At 37.7% G+C, this 19,348-nt stretch overlaps 1 protein-coding gene across 1 annotated transcript; it reads left to right on the top strand.

The window, feature by feature from the left end:
• The first annotated feature begins 5,797 nt into the window (after window positions 1–5,797).
• On the top strand, window positions 5,798–18,999 carry CISD2 (CDGSH iron sulfur domain 2). Its single transcript, XM_005899809.3, has 3 exons — window positions 5,798–5,950; window positions 16,214–16,428; window positions 17,903–18,999. Exons 1-3 carry the CDS (start codon window positions 5,848–5,850, stop codon window positions 17,990–17,992), a joined length of 408 nt encoding a protein of 135 aa, XP_005899871.1. The 5' UTR covers window positions 5,798–5,847; the 3' UTR covers window positions 17,993–18,999.
• Window positions 19,000–19,348: the final 349 nt, after the last annotated feature.

Raw genomic sequence — 19,348 nt, 5'->3', positions numbered from 1 at the left:
ACTGCATATCTGAGACCTTTTAGGATTGAAAATAATTTATTTTAGCATGGCCTGTACAGAACTCTAAATTATAAGTAATTTTCCTTCAGAATTTTGGAGCATTGCTCCATTACCCTTTTGCTTCCAGAATTGTTACTGAGAAGTCTAACACATTCATCTCTGTACGAATCATATGAAATCTGTTTTTTCTCTCTCTAAACTTGAACAATCTACTCTGTCTCTCTACTTGTTATCTTTACAGAGAAGAGAAAGGCGGGAGATACACAGGAAAAAAGCTCCAGAAATCAGCGTGGGGTCCCCTTCAGCATTTTATACTTAGAGCAATCTTAATTACCCACCCCCGCCACAAGAGCCACATGTGATTAGCACCGGCACACTGTACTATCACACACATTGTGCAACCCTAGAGCAACCACCGTAAAAAACAAAACAAGATGCAGCTGCAAGAGAAAAAGATGTGTTGATGGTGATGTAAAAATAATAATTATGATGAAAATAAATGCTAACAGTATCGTGCACGTCTATGTGCCGGGTACTGTTTCAATTGCCTCGTACATATTAACTCACTGAATTAGTATATAGCATACAACCTTAAGAGGTAAGTATTATCTTCATTTTATAGGTTACATAATCTACCCTGGCACAGCCAGAATTCTAGTCCAAACAGTCTAGCTCCAGAATCTTGGGATCTTAACTATTATGCTATACTACTTTCCAGTAGTAGATGCTAGTCAGTTTTTGCTGTTTACTATACTATTTTAAAATATCTTTTCTTGACAAAATAAAAAGTTGGCAAACCCATGTTTATTTCCATAATTTAAAAATGTATTGGCTGGTGAAATGTGAAAACCTGGAAATCACCGATTTATAGGACCAGTAGAGAGAAAGACAATGAACATTTGAGGCAAGATAACTGATGGAACAAGATCTTAGAGGATCAGTTCTAGAGCATAGGGAGCTGGTAGACCTGAAGGACTGGGAAGATGCTAAGTGCAGGAGGAATTATAGCTACATTCAGAGATGATGGTGAGGAAAAAATCTCCAGTAACTAAAAATCAAGGTCATCTGAGCACAAAATAAGACTGGTAGCATCAACTTAGAAGGCTTAATAAGTAATTAATAAATAACGGTGAAGATTTGGAGCAACTTTTGTGAGGAATGGGAAAAAAAATAAATAAAGCCAGGAATGAACTGACAGCTAGAAAAATAGAAATGGTTTCAACACTAAATATATTGAAGAAGTCAAAGAATAAGGTTAGAGGGAGTAACAGAGTGGACAATGTATAAACAAATATAGCAAGTTGTGGTTAGAAGATAGGATTTCTGAATTTAAGATCTCACAGCCAGAATAATGCTCATTCATTGATGATGATACTGGTGATAATAACCATTTATTAAGCACACACACTAAAAAAAATTAATTCAGTCATAACAACCATTACTATCAGCATATTACAGAAGAGAAACTGAGGCCCTAGTGAAATTTTCAGTAAAATTAAAGTTTTTCATAAAACTTAATAAAATGATTCTGAAATTCATATACAGTGGGAAAGAATCTGGCATTTCCAAGGAAATACGTGAATATTAACCATTGTTAATATCTTGCTGGGTATTAACACTTATAATAAGGCTGCAGTGATTATGATAGTGTGGTAATATAGTAGAGGTCATACACATTGACCAATGGTAAAGAAAAAACAATCCATGGATGTGTGGAAACCTGATTTGAAATCAATGACATTACAAACTTAAGAAAAGTCACACTATTTAATAGTTGCTGCTAGAAAAATTAGTTGTTTATATATGAAATAAATAAATTAGATCTCTACCTTATGCACAAAAATAGTAGTTTGAGTTAAAAAAGAATAAAATACGAAGAATAAAAGTTTACAATTTTTAACAAAAAGATGAATATCTTTGTGATTCGGAGATAGGAAATGACTTCTTTTCTTTAGGAGAGGATTTCTTAAATCAGACACCCAAAGCAAAAAATATACAGGAAAAGATGAACAAATCTGATTAATTCAAACTAAATTTCAGTGTAAAAAAAGACACCATAACAAACGCCAGAGAAAAGGCATGGACTGGAGGATGACATGCAACTAATACAACCTACAATGTATTATTATCCAGAAAACATATATCAATGAAAAAGATGAGCAAAGCAATAGAAAAAATGGACAAAGATGCCCAAAGATGCCCAGGAGGCATTTGGGATTAGTACTAGAGAATCTGGGCTGGAAATAGAGATTTGGGCTGTATCAACTTACTTATCATATATGAATTCACAGAACTAGATGAGTTTCCAGGACAGCATGTAAGGCAAATAGAAATTTGGGCCTAGCTAGGACATAAAGCAAGCAAAGGATTACCAATCCTCACTCTTCCCCTATCCAACCTGGGGCTGTACAGCATGAGGGATCCCAGTTCCCCAACCGGAGATGGAACCCATGCCCCCTGCAGTGGAAGCACAGAGTCTCAGCCACTGGACCATCAGGGAAGTCTGCTCACTCAAATTCTTAATACTAATAACTGCTTTAACCTTATCGACATACTATTTTCTCTGGCTTTTTCTGATCATAACTAAGTCTTTTACAGATGCTGCTGCTGCTAAGTCGCTTCAGTCATGTCCAACTCCGTGCGATCCCATAGACGGCCTCCTACCAGGCTCCTCTGTCCCTGGGATTCTCCAGGCAAGAACACTGGAGTGGGTTGCCATATCCTTCTCCAATGCATGAAAGTGAAAAGTAAAAATGAAGTCGCTCAGTCGTGTCTGACTCTTAGCGATCCCGTGGACTGCAGCCTACCAGGCTCCTCCATCCATGGGATTTTCCAGGCAAAAAGATGAGATCTAAATATAAGAAATAAACACTTATAATAAAACCAGATTTGGGGATGTCCCTGGTGGTCCAGTGGTTAAGACTCCAAGTTTCTTTAGGGTGTGTGGGTCTCATCTCTGGTTGGGGATCCCTCACACCATGTGACATGGCCAAATTAATTAATTTTTAAAACCCCACATTTTGTTGGGTATTACATCAGAAGATGATACTGGGGAAGATTAAGAGCAGGAGGAGAACGGGGCGACAGAGGATGAGATGGTTGGATGGCATCACCGACTCAATGGAGATGAGTTTGAGCAAACTCCAGGAGATAGTGAAGGACAGGAAAGCCTGGTGTGTTGCAATCCATGGGGTCACAGAGTTGGAGGTGACTTAGAAACTTAACAACAACATCAGAAGGTGGTCAGATAAACCTGCCACTCCTGTTTGTAACAATTACCTTCAGCTCCTCTACTTTATGTTCTGCCAAGAAGGTGGGGTGGTGGAAATGAAATGCAAATTAAAAAATAAAGCCAAACAGGACTTAAAATTTAAAGCAAAGGGAATGTAAGAAAATGTTCCCTAAAATGCACAATAAGGGTTTTTTTTTAATTGGTGGGGTTAGGAACTATCTGCTTTTATACGTTATATATATACATATATATAATTATTTAATGCATCAGAAATAGCTAATATATGTCTGCTGCTGCTAAGTTGCTTCAGTTGTGTCCACCTCTGTGCGACCCCACAGACGGCAGCCCACCAGGCTCCTCCGTCCCTGGGATTCTCCAGGCAAAAACACTGGAGTGGGCTGCCATTTCCTTCTCCAATGCATGAAGGTGAAAAGTGAAAGTGAAGTCACTCAGTCGTGTCCGACTTTTCGAGACCCCATGGACTGCAGCCTACCAGGCTCCTCCGTCCACGGGATTTTTCAGGCAAGAGTATTGGAGTGGGATGCCATCGCCTTCTCCGAATATATGTCTACACATCTTGAAATTTTAAGACAAAAAAAGAAAAATGCTTCAACCATATAGACTTCTATTCACTGCATTTCTTATACTTGGAAATAGTAAAACAGCTATCCACTGCTCAAAGCAGTCAGTCACAAAAGAACTACATAGAGGATAATTTAACTACACAGAGGATAATTTCTTTTATATGATGTAAGAACATGTAGAGGAAGAACAGTGGTGGTGGTGGTAAGGGGATGTGATTAGTAGGGACATAGAGAGACTCTATGGTGTGTTTGGTGTATTCTGTGTATGTGGATCTGGCTGTTGGTTACATTGAATTGGTCATTTGGCACTTGAGCATTTTATTACATACCTTTTAACTGAGGTATGTATCTCTTAATCCTTTAAAGAAAAACTTCTTAGAGGCCTTAGGGATCTCACTCAACACAGCTTGCTTTGCTCCTGTCAGGACAACAAAGCCTCTAAATAAGAAACGAATATTTAGTGGCCTCTCTAAGCTTTCTTCGCCTAATGGCCCCACTCCCTCAAACCACCCTGCCTCAACCACCTCCCAACAGAACAGTCTTAAGGACAAGGCCGTTGAGATCATCATTTTCAGGATAAACAAGCTCCAGGGTCCTTCTTTCACTAAATCAAAAGTAAGCTCCCAGGAGTAAACTGAAAGTAATCTGAATGTAAACACCAACCTTTCAATCATCACGTAGTCTATCATCTTCTATACTACCCGAGCTCATGAACATGAATCTGTTCTAAACATCTTGGAAGAAATTTCCATTATAATTTTACTTTGACAATTTTGACCAGGGTAAAATGACAGAAAACCGATTTATCTAGATTTCAATTAATTATCTTACTGATGATTATTTTTTTAGTGAAGGACGATAACAAATATTAAATTTAAACAGTCCAGAGAATGAAAAGTTGCTTAAAAAAAATTCCTTTTCACTTTAAGATGAAATACCAAGAGAAAAAATTTTTTAAACTTACATGTTAACAATTGGTTGTTACATTTTAAATCATACAAGGTGAAATACTGGCCCTTGTGCAGTTCATTGTTCTATGTTATTGGTCAAGCAGCGTTCAGAAAGGAAATGAGGCTGGGTTATTAAGATACAAATACACAGCATGCCATCAGCAAGTGCATTACTTCGGATACTTTACTTTAAAAACATGAAACAGTCATGTCAAGGAAGGTGCTTCAAGGGACTGAAGCTATCTCCTTTCTCTGTTTTTTCGGTGTTAATAAACCTAAATAAAAATTAAAGCTCTCCAAGGATACTTTAGTTTGTAGCAGAAGCCCTACAACATGAAATAAAGGAAACCCTAAATCTTCATATTCTTTTACCACGTTCCCAGTTTTAGTTAACCGAAAAAAAAATTGATCTACAGTAGGAAAGAAGAATTATCTACTGAAAACAGATATCTAAGTAAGGACTCTAACGGGTCTGGTCTGAGTCAAGGCCTCGGAGCAAGATGGCACTAAATAGCCAAAGAGCAAGGCTGTGAGCAGTGCCTAGTTTAGGTATCTTCTTTCTTTAAAAAAAAAAAAAAAGATTTGTAGAGGGGAGACAGCGAAATTAGGCACTGCGGGGGTTCGAGGGAAAGGCTGCTCTAAGGAGAATTTTCAATTCTGGGGTCGTGGCTGGGACAAGAGGGCCCGAGGTAAAAAGCGACGCCAGGAGAAACTCACTTTTGAAAGGCACCTTCCGGTTACACAGTGCTCTCACGTGCTTTACTTCCTTGGACACAGTATCCTTTCTTGGGCCTCCGGACGTGAAAGGCCCACCGTGAAGGCCCTCTTCCCCTCAAGACTCAGAAGCGGGCCTCGCTGCCCGACCGCCGCCCGCGCCCCTTCGGCCTCCGCGGGGCGCGCACGTCACCCGCCCGCTGCCAATCGGCGCCCGGCAGCTCACCTCTCAGTGCAGGCGCCCAGCCCCGCCCCGGCCTGGCCCCGGCAGAGAGCGCCGGTAGGCCGCTTCCGCTCTGGGCGCAGGCGCAGCAGCTCCGCCGGAGAGCCGCGGGTGTCGGGCGAAGAGCGGACGCCGCTGGCCAGGATGGTGCTGGAGAGCGTGGCCCGCATCGTAAAGGTGCAGCTCCCCGCGTATCTGAAGCGGCTTCCAGTGCCCGAGAGTATTACAGGGTTCGCCCGACTCACAGGTAATCCTAGCCTTCAGCCAGTCCCCATCCTTGCAGGCTTCTCCACGCGGAGGGTGGGGACGGGCATCTGAAAGTCCTTCGGCCGAGGGGCGGGGCGGAGCCTGGCGGGTGGCGCGTGACCTGGGATCCCACTCCAGTATTCTCGCCTGGATAATCCCGTGGACAGAGGAGACTGGTGAGCTACAATCCGTGGTTTCGCAAGGAGTCGGACAGGACTGAGCACAGCACCCCCACTGCCACTCTCACTGCAGTCGCGGAGTAGGTGGGCACGCGCCGGCACTGCATCCTCAGAGTGTGTGTGAGGCCACATCCTGGGACTTGGCGGCCCCCTGAGCTTATCTTCGTGTCTGTCTGCAGTGTCCTTCCGTGTTGAGAGACCAGGTTTTTGCAGAGAAGGTGCTGAGTTGGGAACAGGCCCATTTTTTCCATCTCCGTCGCTCCCTGCAAGGTTGCTGGTTTATTTTAAAGTAGGAAAAGTCGTTATCCAAGGCTCAAAGGCTCTGTGTATCAGGCCGTCCCAGCTCTTGGCTGAGTTTGACCGACATAGTGTGGGTGTGTCTGTGTGAGAGAGAAACACACATACACATGTATTTGGTGGTTTTATTTACTAACAAAATTAGACAATTCCAGTTCCATGGGGGAGTGTCAACCTGTCACGGGGTCATTTGAGGTCATCACCGTAACTATGGGCCTGGAAGCAATTTAGTTTACTTGAGTTGGAGGAAAGATACTTTTGCTGGCATGACAGACCAAAAATTAGAAAGTGAAATTTCCTGATGACATGTAACATTTGCACTTAAGTTCCCTCCTTTACAAAATACAACCCACAGCGTGGGATTTCATATCTAAAAGATGAACATTTCCCGAATGCTGCCAAAACTTGGAAGATATTGTTGGGTTCTGAGCTTTACAATGCAAGTGACATATGGGTAAACCAGACTCAGGGACTGATTAGGATGATGGTAGGGGAGGAGGGAGGGGAAGCCGGTTATTGATAAAGCAAACATTGAACTCATATGTTCTGACTGATTACCAGGGAATGTAAGCATGAATTAAGATAATTTTGAGGTAAATAGGGCTGCTTCTGGAGCAGTTTAGACATCTATGGTAGCTGACTTAAAACGCAGTATTTGGAAGGCTGACAGGTAGAAGAAAAATAAGATGTATTTTGTGTAGACCAGAAGACAACTAGGGCCAAGTTAGTGATTGTTATTTGAACATGGGTTTTAGTTGCATGTTAAAGGAATTCTTTTTTTTTTTTTTTTTTAATTAGAGAATGCTTTACCTTAATAGGGTGCTGTGAGAGCTATCCCCTCTCAGAGATTTAAAAAAAACAAAAGGCGGTGTCTGGTGGTGGATAGGTAAGATGTGGTAAACTAGGTCTAAATCTAGTCTAAATCTAGAGATTCTTTAAATAATAATCACAGACATTTGGTTTGTTGACAAATGGATTGTGAAAATTTAACATTTTTAGGTGTTAAAAGGTTTGACAGAAAGCATGTAATTGAATAGAAAGAGTGGTAACTGAGTGAAAGTGAAAGTGAAGTCGCTCTGTCGTGTCCGACTCTTTGCGACCCCATGGACTGCAGCCTACCAGGCTCCTCCGTCCATGGGATTTTCCAGGCAAGAGTACTGGAGTGGGGTGCCTTCTCCAAGGGATCTTCCCGACCCAGGGATTGAACCCAGGTCTCCCGCATTGAGGGCAGACGCTTTACTGTCTGAACCACCAGGTAACTGAGTAATAAACACTAAAAAAAATCTATACATAAGGAGAAACATAAAAGTAACATAAGATGAAAATGCTTGCAGATCAAGAGTTTGTAAACATCTTAGTCCTCTTTTGATTTTACTATTTTATTCTGATGGATTACAGCAATTATGTAAAATTTTGACTTTTTCTCCCCTTTTTTTACATCACAGTAGGCCTAACCATCGGAGAAGGCAATGGCACCCCACTCCAGTACTCTTGCCTGGAAAATCCCATGGACGGAGGAGCCTGGTAGGCTGTAGTCCATGGGGTCGCTAAGAGTCCGACACGACTGAGCAACTTCACTTTCACTTTTCACTTTCATGCATTGGAGAAGGATATGGCAACCCACTCCAGTGTTCTTGCCTGGAGAATCCCAGGGACAGGGGAGCCTGGTGGGTTGCCGTCTCTGGGGTCGCGCAGAGTTGGACACGACTGAAGCGACTTAGCAGCAGCAGCAGGCCTAACCATTTCCCTGCAGCTGGAAGTTTTGAATGTTTTTAATATATATATTTTATTCTTAATGTTCAGTGGGTAAGTAGCCCTATACCAATTTTTTCTCTCTTTAAATTACACCTTTAAATGTATTCATTAAATGGTAATAATACATCAAAAAGATACAATCATTTTGTGACATTTGTTCCCAGTTGCCAACTTACTTTCTTAATAATTTGTGTAAATTAACTGATGAGTTTTTAGCAGTCAAGAAAGAAAAAAAATCCCCTTACTCCCATGCCAACCTGTGCATGCTAAGTCAACTCTTTGCCACCCTATGGACTGTAGCCTGCCAGGCTTCTCTGTCCGTGGGATTCTCCAGGCAAGAGTGGGTTGCCATTTCCTTCTCCAGGGGATCTTTCCAACCCAGGGATCAAACCCAGGTCTCCTGCAGCTCCTGCACTGCAGGTAGATTCTTTACCCTGAGCCACCAGGGTGAACCCAGTTTAACCTTAATTATGTGTGTTGATTCTGAATGTGGCTGGTTTTATATTAAAGTTTTCCATAAATAGAGTGTAGATGAAGGAGACTGGAAGGTATGATATTTGACTTAATGACTAGAAGACTTTCAAACTTTTTTTTTCCCTCTCAAGAAATTCTGTCAACGAATATTTAATTCCTATTAAGGCATTAAGGAAACTCAACCTAAACCTTTTCCCTCTTGAATAAATAATATATAGTAGTTTCTTCTTTGACGCTCTTAAATACTTAATGTGAAGAATGATTCTCAGAAATAATGACAACTCTGATAAATATCTTTATAGTGCGTATTTAACCTGTCGCATTACAGTGTGTCTACATTTTAGTTCTCAGTGTAATGTCCATTTGTTTAGGAAATGATGTTTGTAATAATTACAAAAAATGAGACAGTCTGCTTTGCACTGGACAATGATAATACGACAGTTGCAGAATCTATTGTGGAGCACTATGGAAGAAAAACTTCAAAGACCAATTTCCTCTCTGAGCTGCGTCTCTTGATTAGATTGTATTAGCTAATGACATTTGGATGTCTTGAATGAACTACTTTTAGAATCCATCTTAGACCTTTTTTTGGTTGAAATAAAAACCTGGAAGATAACTTTTCAAAATAAATTGTTTAAAATGTCTACCAGATCAAAAATATTTTCATTTCTTCTCTATGATAATTAGAGCAAAAAAAAAGTTACAGTTCACATTATTGTTGCCTGTTTTTCCTTCCCTGTTTGGATCCAGTGGTGTTTTAAAGCAATTGACTCTCTCATGATGACTCTGCATTCTTAGTAAACACTTGGAGATCCTTCATTACTGTACAGTATTTATAGACAGCCCTTACCTGTCAAGACAACTTTGTCAAAAACCTGTCTTTGTTTGGGTTACATTGTTAACAGTGAGGCTTTTAAGGTAAATTAGTATAATTCCCCCTTTGAAAGTATATTGTATTCAAATATATTAACCTTTAAAAAAGCTTTCCCTGTCATACAACCTTTTAAAATAGAATAACAAAAAGCTTCCCATTCAAAAGTCAAAAAAGTTTACTTCTAGATTGAAAAGCTAGTTGTGAAACTGAATATAGTAGTTCTTCCCCACTTAAAAAGCTAGTTTCTTTGAAATGTAATGGTTTTACTCTTACAGCTATGAATCCTTGGACTGTAATATTTTTCCCAGAGTAACACAAATATGTCAGAGCTGACACTTTCAAGAGGATTAACTCTAGAAAGTACCAGTTTTGAGCAAAGAATTAAAGAAGTAGAACAGAATTGAAAACATATATCCATAGAAAGACTTATACAAGCATGTTCATAGCAGCCTTATTCATAATAATCCCAAGTTGGAAGCAGCCCAGGTACCCACCATCAGGAGAGTGGATACACAAATTATGGTGTATTCATGGAATGGAGTACTGATTAGTAATAAAAAAGAATGATTTACTGATCTACTGCATGAATCTCAAAAATTTTATAGAAAGCCTTTGTCTGTAGGAATCAGTGTCCAGGAAATAGACTGAAGGTGGCTGTGTGCTGTGCTTAGTTGCTCAGTTGTGTCTGACCCTTTGTGACCCCATGGACTGTAGCCTGCCAGGCTCCTCTGTCCATGGGGATTCTCCAGGCAAGAATACTGGAGTGGGTTGCCATTTCCTCTTCCAGGGGATCTTCCCAACCCAGGGATCAAACCCAGGTCTCCCGCATGGTGGGTGAATTCTTTACTGTCTGAGCCACAAGGGAAGCCCAAGAAAACTTGAGTAGAGTGGGTAGCCTACTCACTCCTTCTCCAGGGGAACTTCCCAACCCAGAAATTGAACTGGGGTTTCCAGCTGAGCTACCCCAGAAGCCTAGACCCACTCCAGTATTCTTGCTTGGAGAATCCCATGAACAGAGGAGCCTGGCAAGCTACAGTCCATAAGGTCCCAAAGAGTTGGACATGACTGAAGCAACTAGTTGGGATCAAATGCTTATGTCTCCTGCATTGGCAGGAGGGTTCTTTACCACTAGCGCCACTTTGGAAGCCCCTCAGTGGAGGCTAAACAGTGTCTTTAGTCGTCACAGCTCAGAGCTAAACACCTGAGATCTGTTTGTTTTATTGTATGTAAATTTACCTTTTTTTTTTTTTAAGAAATGGAACAAAAGATGAATTTTCTTAATAGGAAAGTGTAATAAATGATTAAGTTCAAGCTAAAGAGTTGCATTTATTAACATGTAAATAATAAAGTTTATTTTTAAAAGATTAAAGAATTTTATTTCAGAAAACTTACTTTTGAGACTTTGGGAAAATATTTACATACTGTAAGTTGTAAAAGTTTTTTCCCCTTTTTAAAGAAAAAAAAGTTTTTTCCCCTCTTCCGAGGTAGACCAACTAAATTTAAAAGTCAGTGTAATTAAAAAGCTTTTATGAAGAACAATTTTGATGTCATTTAAAACATTTTCTTCCATGTAACCACTCTGCAATTTAGAATTCCTCGTGTCATCAAGTATTTGTTGAGCACTTACTGTGGGACAGGCAATGTTCTAGATACTGGGACACTGTTCTGTTTATAGCAGTGAGTGGAAAAATTGATTATTAATTTCATTTTATTGGCCCTTTGGTCCTAAGTAGTCTTTACGTGGTAATAGTAAAGCCATCCATTAAAAATATTTTATTTTCATCTTTCTATAGTTCAGAAGTGAAGTCATTTCTATGTTTTACCCATGTTGATACATTAGAAAACATTAGAAAATATTTATGAAATTATCAGCAATCAAGTTACCAGTGTTATTTTTATGGGATCATTATATGCAACCTTTTGAAAAGTAAGAAAAAACAGAGCAAAATAGAAATGAACAGTGTTACCAATTCTTGACTGGTGGGATTACAAGTTATTTTATTTTTTATACTTTTTAAAAATTTTCAGATTTTATAAATTAAATGCTATTTCTGGTAATCCTTAAACATTTTTAGAATGTACTGTACAAAATACACATTAAACCTAACAATTAGTGGGTAGTAGATTTCCCTTTACAGACCTAATATATCTGCCGTAGCTCAATATATATTAAACAGGTTCATAAGAAATAGCCAATCTTAAATTTTTTTTAAAAATTTCTTGTTTATTCTGTATTTCATATTTACCAAAAATCAGCTCTAACATATAATTTAAATGATTTAATTGAGCTTTATAGGCTGTATTATTTTCCTGTATAATTTTTCCTGTACTTAAATTGAAGTTTGTCATCTTTAAAAGTAAATTTTCCCACATAAGACTGTTGTATAAATTATTTTGTTGTAGGAAATAATAGTACCTTTCATCACTGTATTCCTACGATGTTTTACCGAGGAATTAAGTGTTGAAAGAAGAAAATTTTCTGAAGTAAATTTTAAAACAGCATTCTATTTATTCCCTGAGATTTGTAGGTTAAGATAGGGAATGTTAAACTTAAGAATCTAAGTTGAGGTTATCATCTTTACATGTTCATTCTCTTAACTTTTTGACTTTGATTTACTCAACCTCTTGAGACTTTTAAATTTCGTAGTATACATAATAATACTTAATGTTATACTACATTCAAAAACATTTATTGAATAAGTACTGGTTCAAAATATTGTACTGGATGTTGGGGCCAATAACAGTCTAAGACATTTATTGCCTGATCTGTAAGATAAGTGTAAATAAATAATTACAGTACAATGTGAGTGAGAAAGGGACTGACATTTACACTCTAGATGTCATTTATTCGTTCATTAAGTCACTTAAATTCATTCATTCGTTAAGTCACTCATAAAACATTTATGAGGTTCTACTTTGTGCCAGGAAGTGGAGTTCCTTTTCCTGTAGGATTATGGAGGAATCAACTTTGTAAACTTTGTATGATAAAAGAAAATGAGGAAAAGGGGCTTGAAAGCAGAGGAAGGAGCGATTGATTTGCTTTGTGAAATTGAGAAAGATTTCCCTGGTGGCTCAGATGGTAAAGCATCTGTCTACAATGCAGGAGACCTGGGTTCCATCCCTGGGTTGGGAAGATCCCCTGGAAAAGCAAATAGCAATCCACTCCAGTACTATTGCCTGGAAAATCCCATGGATGGAGGAGCCTCATAGGCTACAGTCCATGGGGTCCCGAAGAGTCAGACAGGACTGAGCAACTTCACTTTAATTTTCTGCAGGAAGCAGTATTTGACCCTAGTTTTAAAGGGTCCACATAAATGAGTCAGGTAGACCACAAGTAGAAAGGCACGGCAGACAGAAGGAATCCCTCATGCAAAGGACACAGGAAACCTGCCACTAGGTAATCAGTAGCTTTGGCTGGCTCTAAGTACAAGAGGGATGGGATATTTGTGGGTGTTGACACTGTCAAAGTAGCCTTCCCATGTCATAGACATGGTACTTTGTGGAAACCTGGTCTACAGCAGCACCATCCAAAAGCCTTTTGGTGATGATGGAAATGTTTTCTGTGCTATCAAACATAGTAGCCACTAGCCACACATATGGAGAAGGCAATGGCACCCCACTCCAGTTCTCTTGCCTGGAAAATCCCAGGGATGGGGGAGCCTGGAAGGCTGCCGTCTATGGGGTTGCACAGAGTCGGACACGACTGAAGTGACTTAGCATAGCATAGCATAGCCACACATAATAGCTCTGGCGCTATTAAAATGTGACTAGTGTGTCTCAGAAACTAAATTATGAATTCTACTTAATTTTATTTAAATAGCCACATGTATTAGTCATGTTTTTTATGTTCTATTTTTTATGATAATTGGACATCTTGGGGACCTTGCTGGCCAGGGAGGTTTGCCCACTCCCCGGACTAGCTGATGCCAAAAGATAGTAAACTACTTGCTTGTGAGCATATTTTTGATATGCAAACCAACCAATCCAAAGCCTACACTCCAAACACCTTTATCTAACTCTCACTTACCAAGCAGTATTCACCCTGCCCTAAATCACCCAAGGCCAGATATGAGACAGTTAGGGACTACCTCTCTAGCCCAAAGCCCACTGAAATTATTCAGGCCAATACTAAACTGTTCACTGTGCTTTACCTTGCCTTTTCTGTAAACCACAATAAAGGCTTGTGCCCTTTTCTCTCACCTTGCTCCTGACCAAGCCTCATACTTACCTATATGGTCATGGGTGGCCTGTTGTGCTCCCTCCTCTTGTGAATTGTAAGTAAACTTTTCTTTCAAGGCAGTTGTCTCCATGTCTGTTGTCTTACCATATCTGATTATAACAAAATCCTGGGTGCAAACAAAACAGTGTGGCTAGTGGTTACGGTCTTGGATAGCAAAGATCTATAAATAGACCCTTCACCCCAGGAAGCAGTTCTTTGTCATTTTCAGAATGTTAATTCACTCAGAGTGTTTCTGTGGAGTGTCTGCACTTTTGTTAAGAGACTAGAACAGATCAGCCTGACTGGCAAGATCTTACCCTTACAGAATTTCATTCTGGTGACTGAAAGATTATATCCCCAAAGATTTCTGCCATGTAGTATTGTCAGGTTGAGTCGGCAAAATGTTTTTTCATAATCTTAATAAAAACTACCATTCACTTTTACCTTCTCTGTGCCAGGCACTCTTATAGGTGCTGCACATATGTAAATAGGTTGTTTCATCTAGAGCTCATAACAAACCTTTGGCATGGTGTTATATCAAAAATAGCTTCGTTTTGGAAGAGTTAGTATTAAGCCAGCCTTTTAATAGTTGAATAGTAAGAACAGTTATCTCTGGAGAGTAGTTTTACTGAGAGAAGAACAGATAAAATTTTGGCTCTGTTGAATTTCATTCATAGTGACTGAGAATAGGCTTTGTACTTACTCTCCTGGGTTAAGCTCCAGTTTACCCACATGAAAAATGGGAATAATAATGGTGCCTACTAAATTCAGTTAACACAATGTTAACTGAGGTATTATAGTTGCACTCTTAGCATGATCTGTTCATTTATTATTAACAGTTATTAGCATGCCTTAGCATATGACCTTCAATTTTTCTTTTTCTCCATTAAGCTACAGTGCTTATTAGCAAGGTGTCAGGTTAGCACTCAGTGAATGATGACAAGTGATAACTCTTAAGGTCAGAAGGGATTCCCTATGGAACCCAGAAGAGGCAGTGTACTAGCCAACATTTGATAAATGCATGCTGAAATATAAATATTTTGCCTCCTTGCTGTGTTTCTCTCTGCAGACATAGAGAACATTTCATTTATGTCACTTATATTTCCTATCCCCCAAAACAGTGCTGAGTACAAGAGGCTTTAATTAATACTTATGAAGTAAGATGTATCTAATAATGAGATTATTTAGTATGTGAAAATTTCACCTAGCTCTTTAAAATAGCTTTTACACAACACAACATTTAGGTTTTTCTATAGGAATCACACTATGCCTTACAAAAAAATGTAAATTAAAGCACTGAAGACATATTCTGTCTGAAATTATAAATCAGTGGTAAATAGTTTACAGGAAATTCTGTTGTGTGATTTTAGACATGGTGGAAATGTTTTCTAAACATATAAAATTGAGTTTTATTTATAATTATGGTGATTGTAATTCCTGAAATAAAACTAAACACAAATATACTTAGGATAATGAGATAGGGTATTGGATAGAGGGTTTATTTCTGAAAACTTTGTTTTCCAGTTTCAAAAGTCTCAAAGCAGTCCACAAATAAAATGAAGTGGTCCTAGGTACTGGTTCCTTGATATTTATTCACAGTTTTACAAATAAGGTAAGAAATTAGAGTGAGAAGTAAAGAATTAGCTGAAGGGTGAGACATGCTATTTAAGTTCTTTAAAAAATTTTTTTTAGTTCTAATGAGGTGGATGAAACTGGAGCCTATTATACAGAGTGAAGTAAGCCAGAAAGAAAAACACCAATACAGTATACTAACGCATATATATGGAATTTAGAAAGATGGTAACAATAACCCTGTATACGAGACAGCAGAAGAGACACTGATGTATAGAACAGTCTTTTGGACTCTGTGGGAGAGGGAGAGGGTGGGATGATTTGGGAGAATGGCATTGAAATATGTATAATATCATATATGAAACGAGTCGCCAGTCCAGGTTCGATGCACGATACTGGATGCTTGGGGCTGGTGCACTGGGACGACCCAGAGGGATGGTATGGGGAGGGAGGAGGGAGGAGGGTTCAGGATGGGGAACACATATATACCTGTGACAGATTCATTTTGATATATGGCAAAACCAATACAATATTGTAAAGTTAAATAAAATTTTTAAAAAAATTCACACAAAAAAAAAATAATAAAATTTTTTAAAAACTGGAAAAAAAATTTATTTACAATAGGTCCTTTTTTGGGGGGGGAATCAATGAAAGTTTATTAATTTATCATTAGCAATTGGAATAAGCAGTTATTTGGTACTTATATGCAACAGGTATTGACCTAGGTAATTTACATGTATTATTTAATTTTAAAATATTTATGTTTCATTTTTAACTAGACTACAGTAGCTCTTTGTTGGTCACAGCATAGCAGTCTGTACATGTCAGCCCCAAACTCCCAGTCCATCCCTATTTGAGTCCTTTTTCAGACTCTTAACAAATCTGTAATTTTAGTTTCAGAATGGCTTCGGTTGTTGCCTTTCCTTGGCGTACTCGCACTACTTGGCTACCTTGCGGTTCGTCCATTCCTCCCGAAGAAAAAGCAACAGAAGGATAGCTTGATTAATCTTAAAATACAAAAGGAAAATCCCAAAGTGGTGAATGAAATAAACATCGAAGATTTGTGCCTTACTAAAGCAGCTTATTGTAGGTGTTGGCGTTCTAAGACGGTAAGATGTCCATTTACACATACACTAAAATTTTGTGCAGTTAACATGGTTTTGCTTCTTAAATCCCTGGTTTTGAGGTTCTGTGAGATGAGAGAATTTTCCATAGTATTCAGCACTGAAAATCTGTTATAAATTAAAGTTTGCCTCTTCTGATCAATATACTTCCTACATTAGGAAAGTTAGAGCAGCACAGAAACTTAATTGAGCAAGTTACTTAATCCTTAATCTCTGTCAGTTTTTTTTAATCTGATAATATCACAGAAATTTTTGAGGATTTAGTGAGATGATGTATGTATAGTACAGTGCCTTCTATGTAGTATGAGCTAGTGAATGGCAGCTGTAATTATGGATGATTTTGAATATGGAAATTAAAAAGGAATTTGGTAGATGCAACTAGATTATCATATGATGTGAATTAAGTCAGACAGAAAAATACCATATAATATCATATATGGAATCTAAAATAAGACACAGATGAACCTACTTATGAAACAGAGAATCAAGGCAGAGAACAGACTGGTGATTGCCAAGGGGGTGGGGGGTGGGGAAGGGTGGAGTGCGAGGTGAGGGTTAGCAGATAAAGATTTTATATATAGAATGGATAAACAACAAGGTCCTACTGTACAGCACAGAAAACTATTCAGTATCCTATGATAAACTGTAATGGAAAATAATATTTTTTAAAAAAAGAGTGTATATATGTGTATAACTGAATCACTTTGCTATACAGCAGTATTTTCGACAATTTGTAAATCAATTATATTTCAATTAAGAACAAATAAATAGACAAGGAGGAGGAGTTTGGAATGATACATTGTAAGTAGTTGATGAGATCTGTTTTCTTCTGCTACTTTGGTCATAGGCTATTTGAGACTTTAAGAACAATAATGTTCATCATAGCATCATTTATAATAACAAAATCTTAGAAACAATCTAGATATCTGATAATAGAGGAATGATTACAGTATGGTATAATACAAGAGTGCACATAGTAAATAGAGGAAAAAAGATACCAAATTGTTAATTATTACTTATGAGTAAGTTTTTAAAAATATGTTTTATAATGTTTTTTAAAGTATTATAGTGTGCATAAGTTTTATAGTGAGAAAACATGAAAGAATTTAATTTGAATTTAAATTACATCCTTTAAAAATTTAAAATAATTGAAAAGGTGAGCTCAGAGTTAGAGCTGTATAAAAAATAGGAGCTTATTTTGATCTCCCTTTAAGACTATCATATTGACTTGTATGGAATCATCCAAAGCTTTTAAAATCTGCCAACTAATGAAATACTTAAATGTTAGGTTTGCCATAGTATTGGAAGGTAGTTAGCTATAGAATATATCTGTTGCTCAGAAAAGCTATCTGTTTTTTTTTCTCCCAAAGTAATGGACTTTCTTTATAAGAGCATGTCAAAAATATTTCTACTTACTGACTCATTTGAAAAATAACATCTGCAATTTTTTCCTTTCTAGTTTCCTGCCTGTGATGGTTCACATAATAAACACAATGAATTGACAGGAGATAATGTGGGTCCACTAATACTGAAGAAGAAAGAAGTGTAATAGTAATGAATTAGGATGGAATTCAATTCTGTGCTGTAAAAAGTTAGAACAATATTTTTGCATTCTTTGTTTATAGAAGATCTTTCAAATGGTGGTCTTAATTATTGCTACTGGTTGAATAATTATTTCTGCCAATTTATTTTCTTTTTACACTACTGTTTATATTTGATACTTTGTATATTCAAGCAGTCTTTATATAGAAATTAAATGACAGTTCTTTCATTCTGACTTCAAAGAATTAATGTATCTTCCTACAAAAAAAATCAACATTTTTAATTTTAATTGAGAAGGTTTTGGCAATGAGTGCAAAGCTGTTTGAACATCAATATTTTCAACGGAATCTATACTTTATAAATGTCTGCCTCCACTATTAAATATGTATATAGTTAGTACCCTTCTGTTTTGATCATTTGCAGTGATTTTTTTCCCCTTCCATATTTCATTCTTTTTAGGTCAGTAAGAAAAATATTGCTGTCAGAATTGCTTGAGTTTTCAAAGAGAAAAACTCTTTGCTTTTAAAATATTGTTCTCTATAAATGTGAATACCCGAATTTCAGAAAAAACAGGAACTGGGTATAAAGTTTCAACCAGGAACAATTATTTACATTATAAAAGACTTGTTTATAAAAGGTTTGTTTGTGTCTGTTTACATGTCTTGTGTGTGTGTATGTCAGAGCCGTCTGACTCCGTGACAAAGTCGGGTAGGATGGCAAGACTACTTAGAGCTAAACTCATGAGCTGCTGCAATTTGAAGGTCAGTTAAAAATAAAGTAAATCTGGTACGGCTGGATCCCTTTGCTGTTCACCTGAAATTATTACAACATTGTTAATTGGCTGAACCCCAATATGAAATAGTTTTTAAAAATCTGAATTTATAGTAATATAATAGTTCATTGTTCAAAATTGTATCTGTATAAACATTTTCCTCTTCATTACAGTGTAAACCAGTAAAACAAAATACAAAATGTGTGCAAAATAAACTTATTGGAGAATCTTTAAAACTTTCATAGTTTTTTTAGCCTGAGTCAATTTAATTTCATATTACAATTCTTATATTAATAGCTATCAGTCAGTCCACTGTGCTTTCTTTATATATGAAGACGGTTCAGGAGGCAGTCATACTTAATTCTTCCAATAATCATCAAAGCTAATAGTTACTGTGTACTTATGTAACAACACTGCACTAAGCATGATACCTGGATCTTTATGAAGAGTTTATCACATTTAATATCAAAGCTTCTGTCGATTTAGGTGATCTTGAGTTTCTGGTGAACAACAGCAGGAATTTTTAAGTTAGGGTTAGAAATGTAGGTATGGTTTTGAGAAGTTTTACAAGCTGTATGTACAAAATTGTTG

The sequence above is a fragment of the Bos mutus genome, chromosome 6, assembly GCF_027580195.1.
Source record: "Bos mutus isolate GX-2022 chromosome 6, NWIPB_WYAK_1.1, whole genome shotgun sequence".
Lineage (NCBI taxonomy): Eukaryota > Metazoa > Chordata > Mammalia > Artiodactyla > Bovidae > Bos > Bos mutus.
This window is presented reverse-complemented; position numbering and strand designations above follow the sequence as displayed.

What these genes read in the sequence shown, in the direction of transcription:
- CISD2 (XM_005899809.3), top strand. Translation starts at nt 5,848, where the DNA reads ATGGTGCTGGAGAGCGTGGCCCGCATCGTAAAGGTGCAGCTCCCCGCG. An exon ending in AGGGTTCGCCCGACTCACAG is followed by an intron (nt 5,951 to 16,213) that starts GTAATCCTAGCC and finishes CTGTAATTTTAG; the next exon opens with TTTCAGAATGGCTTCGGTTG. An exon ending in GGTGTTGGCGTTCTAAGACG is followed by an intron (nt 16,429 to 17,902) that starts GTAAGATGTCCA and finishes TTTCCTTTCTAG; the next exon opens with TTTCCTGCCTGTGATGGTTC.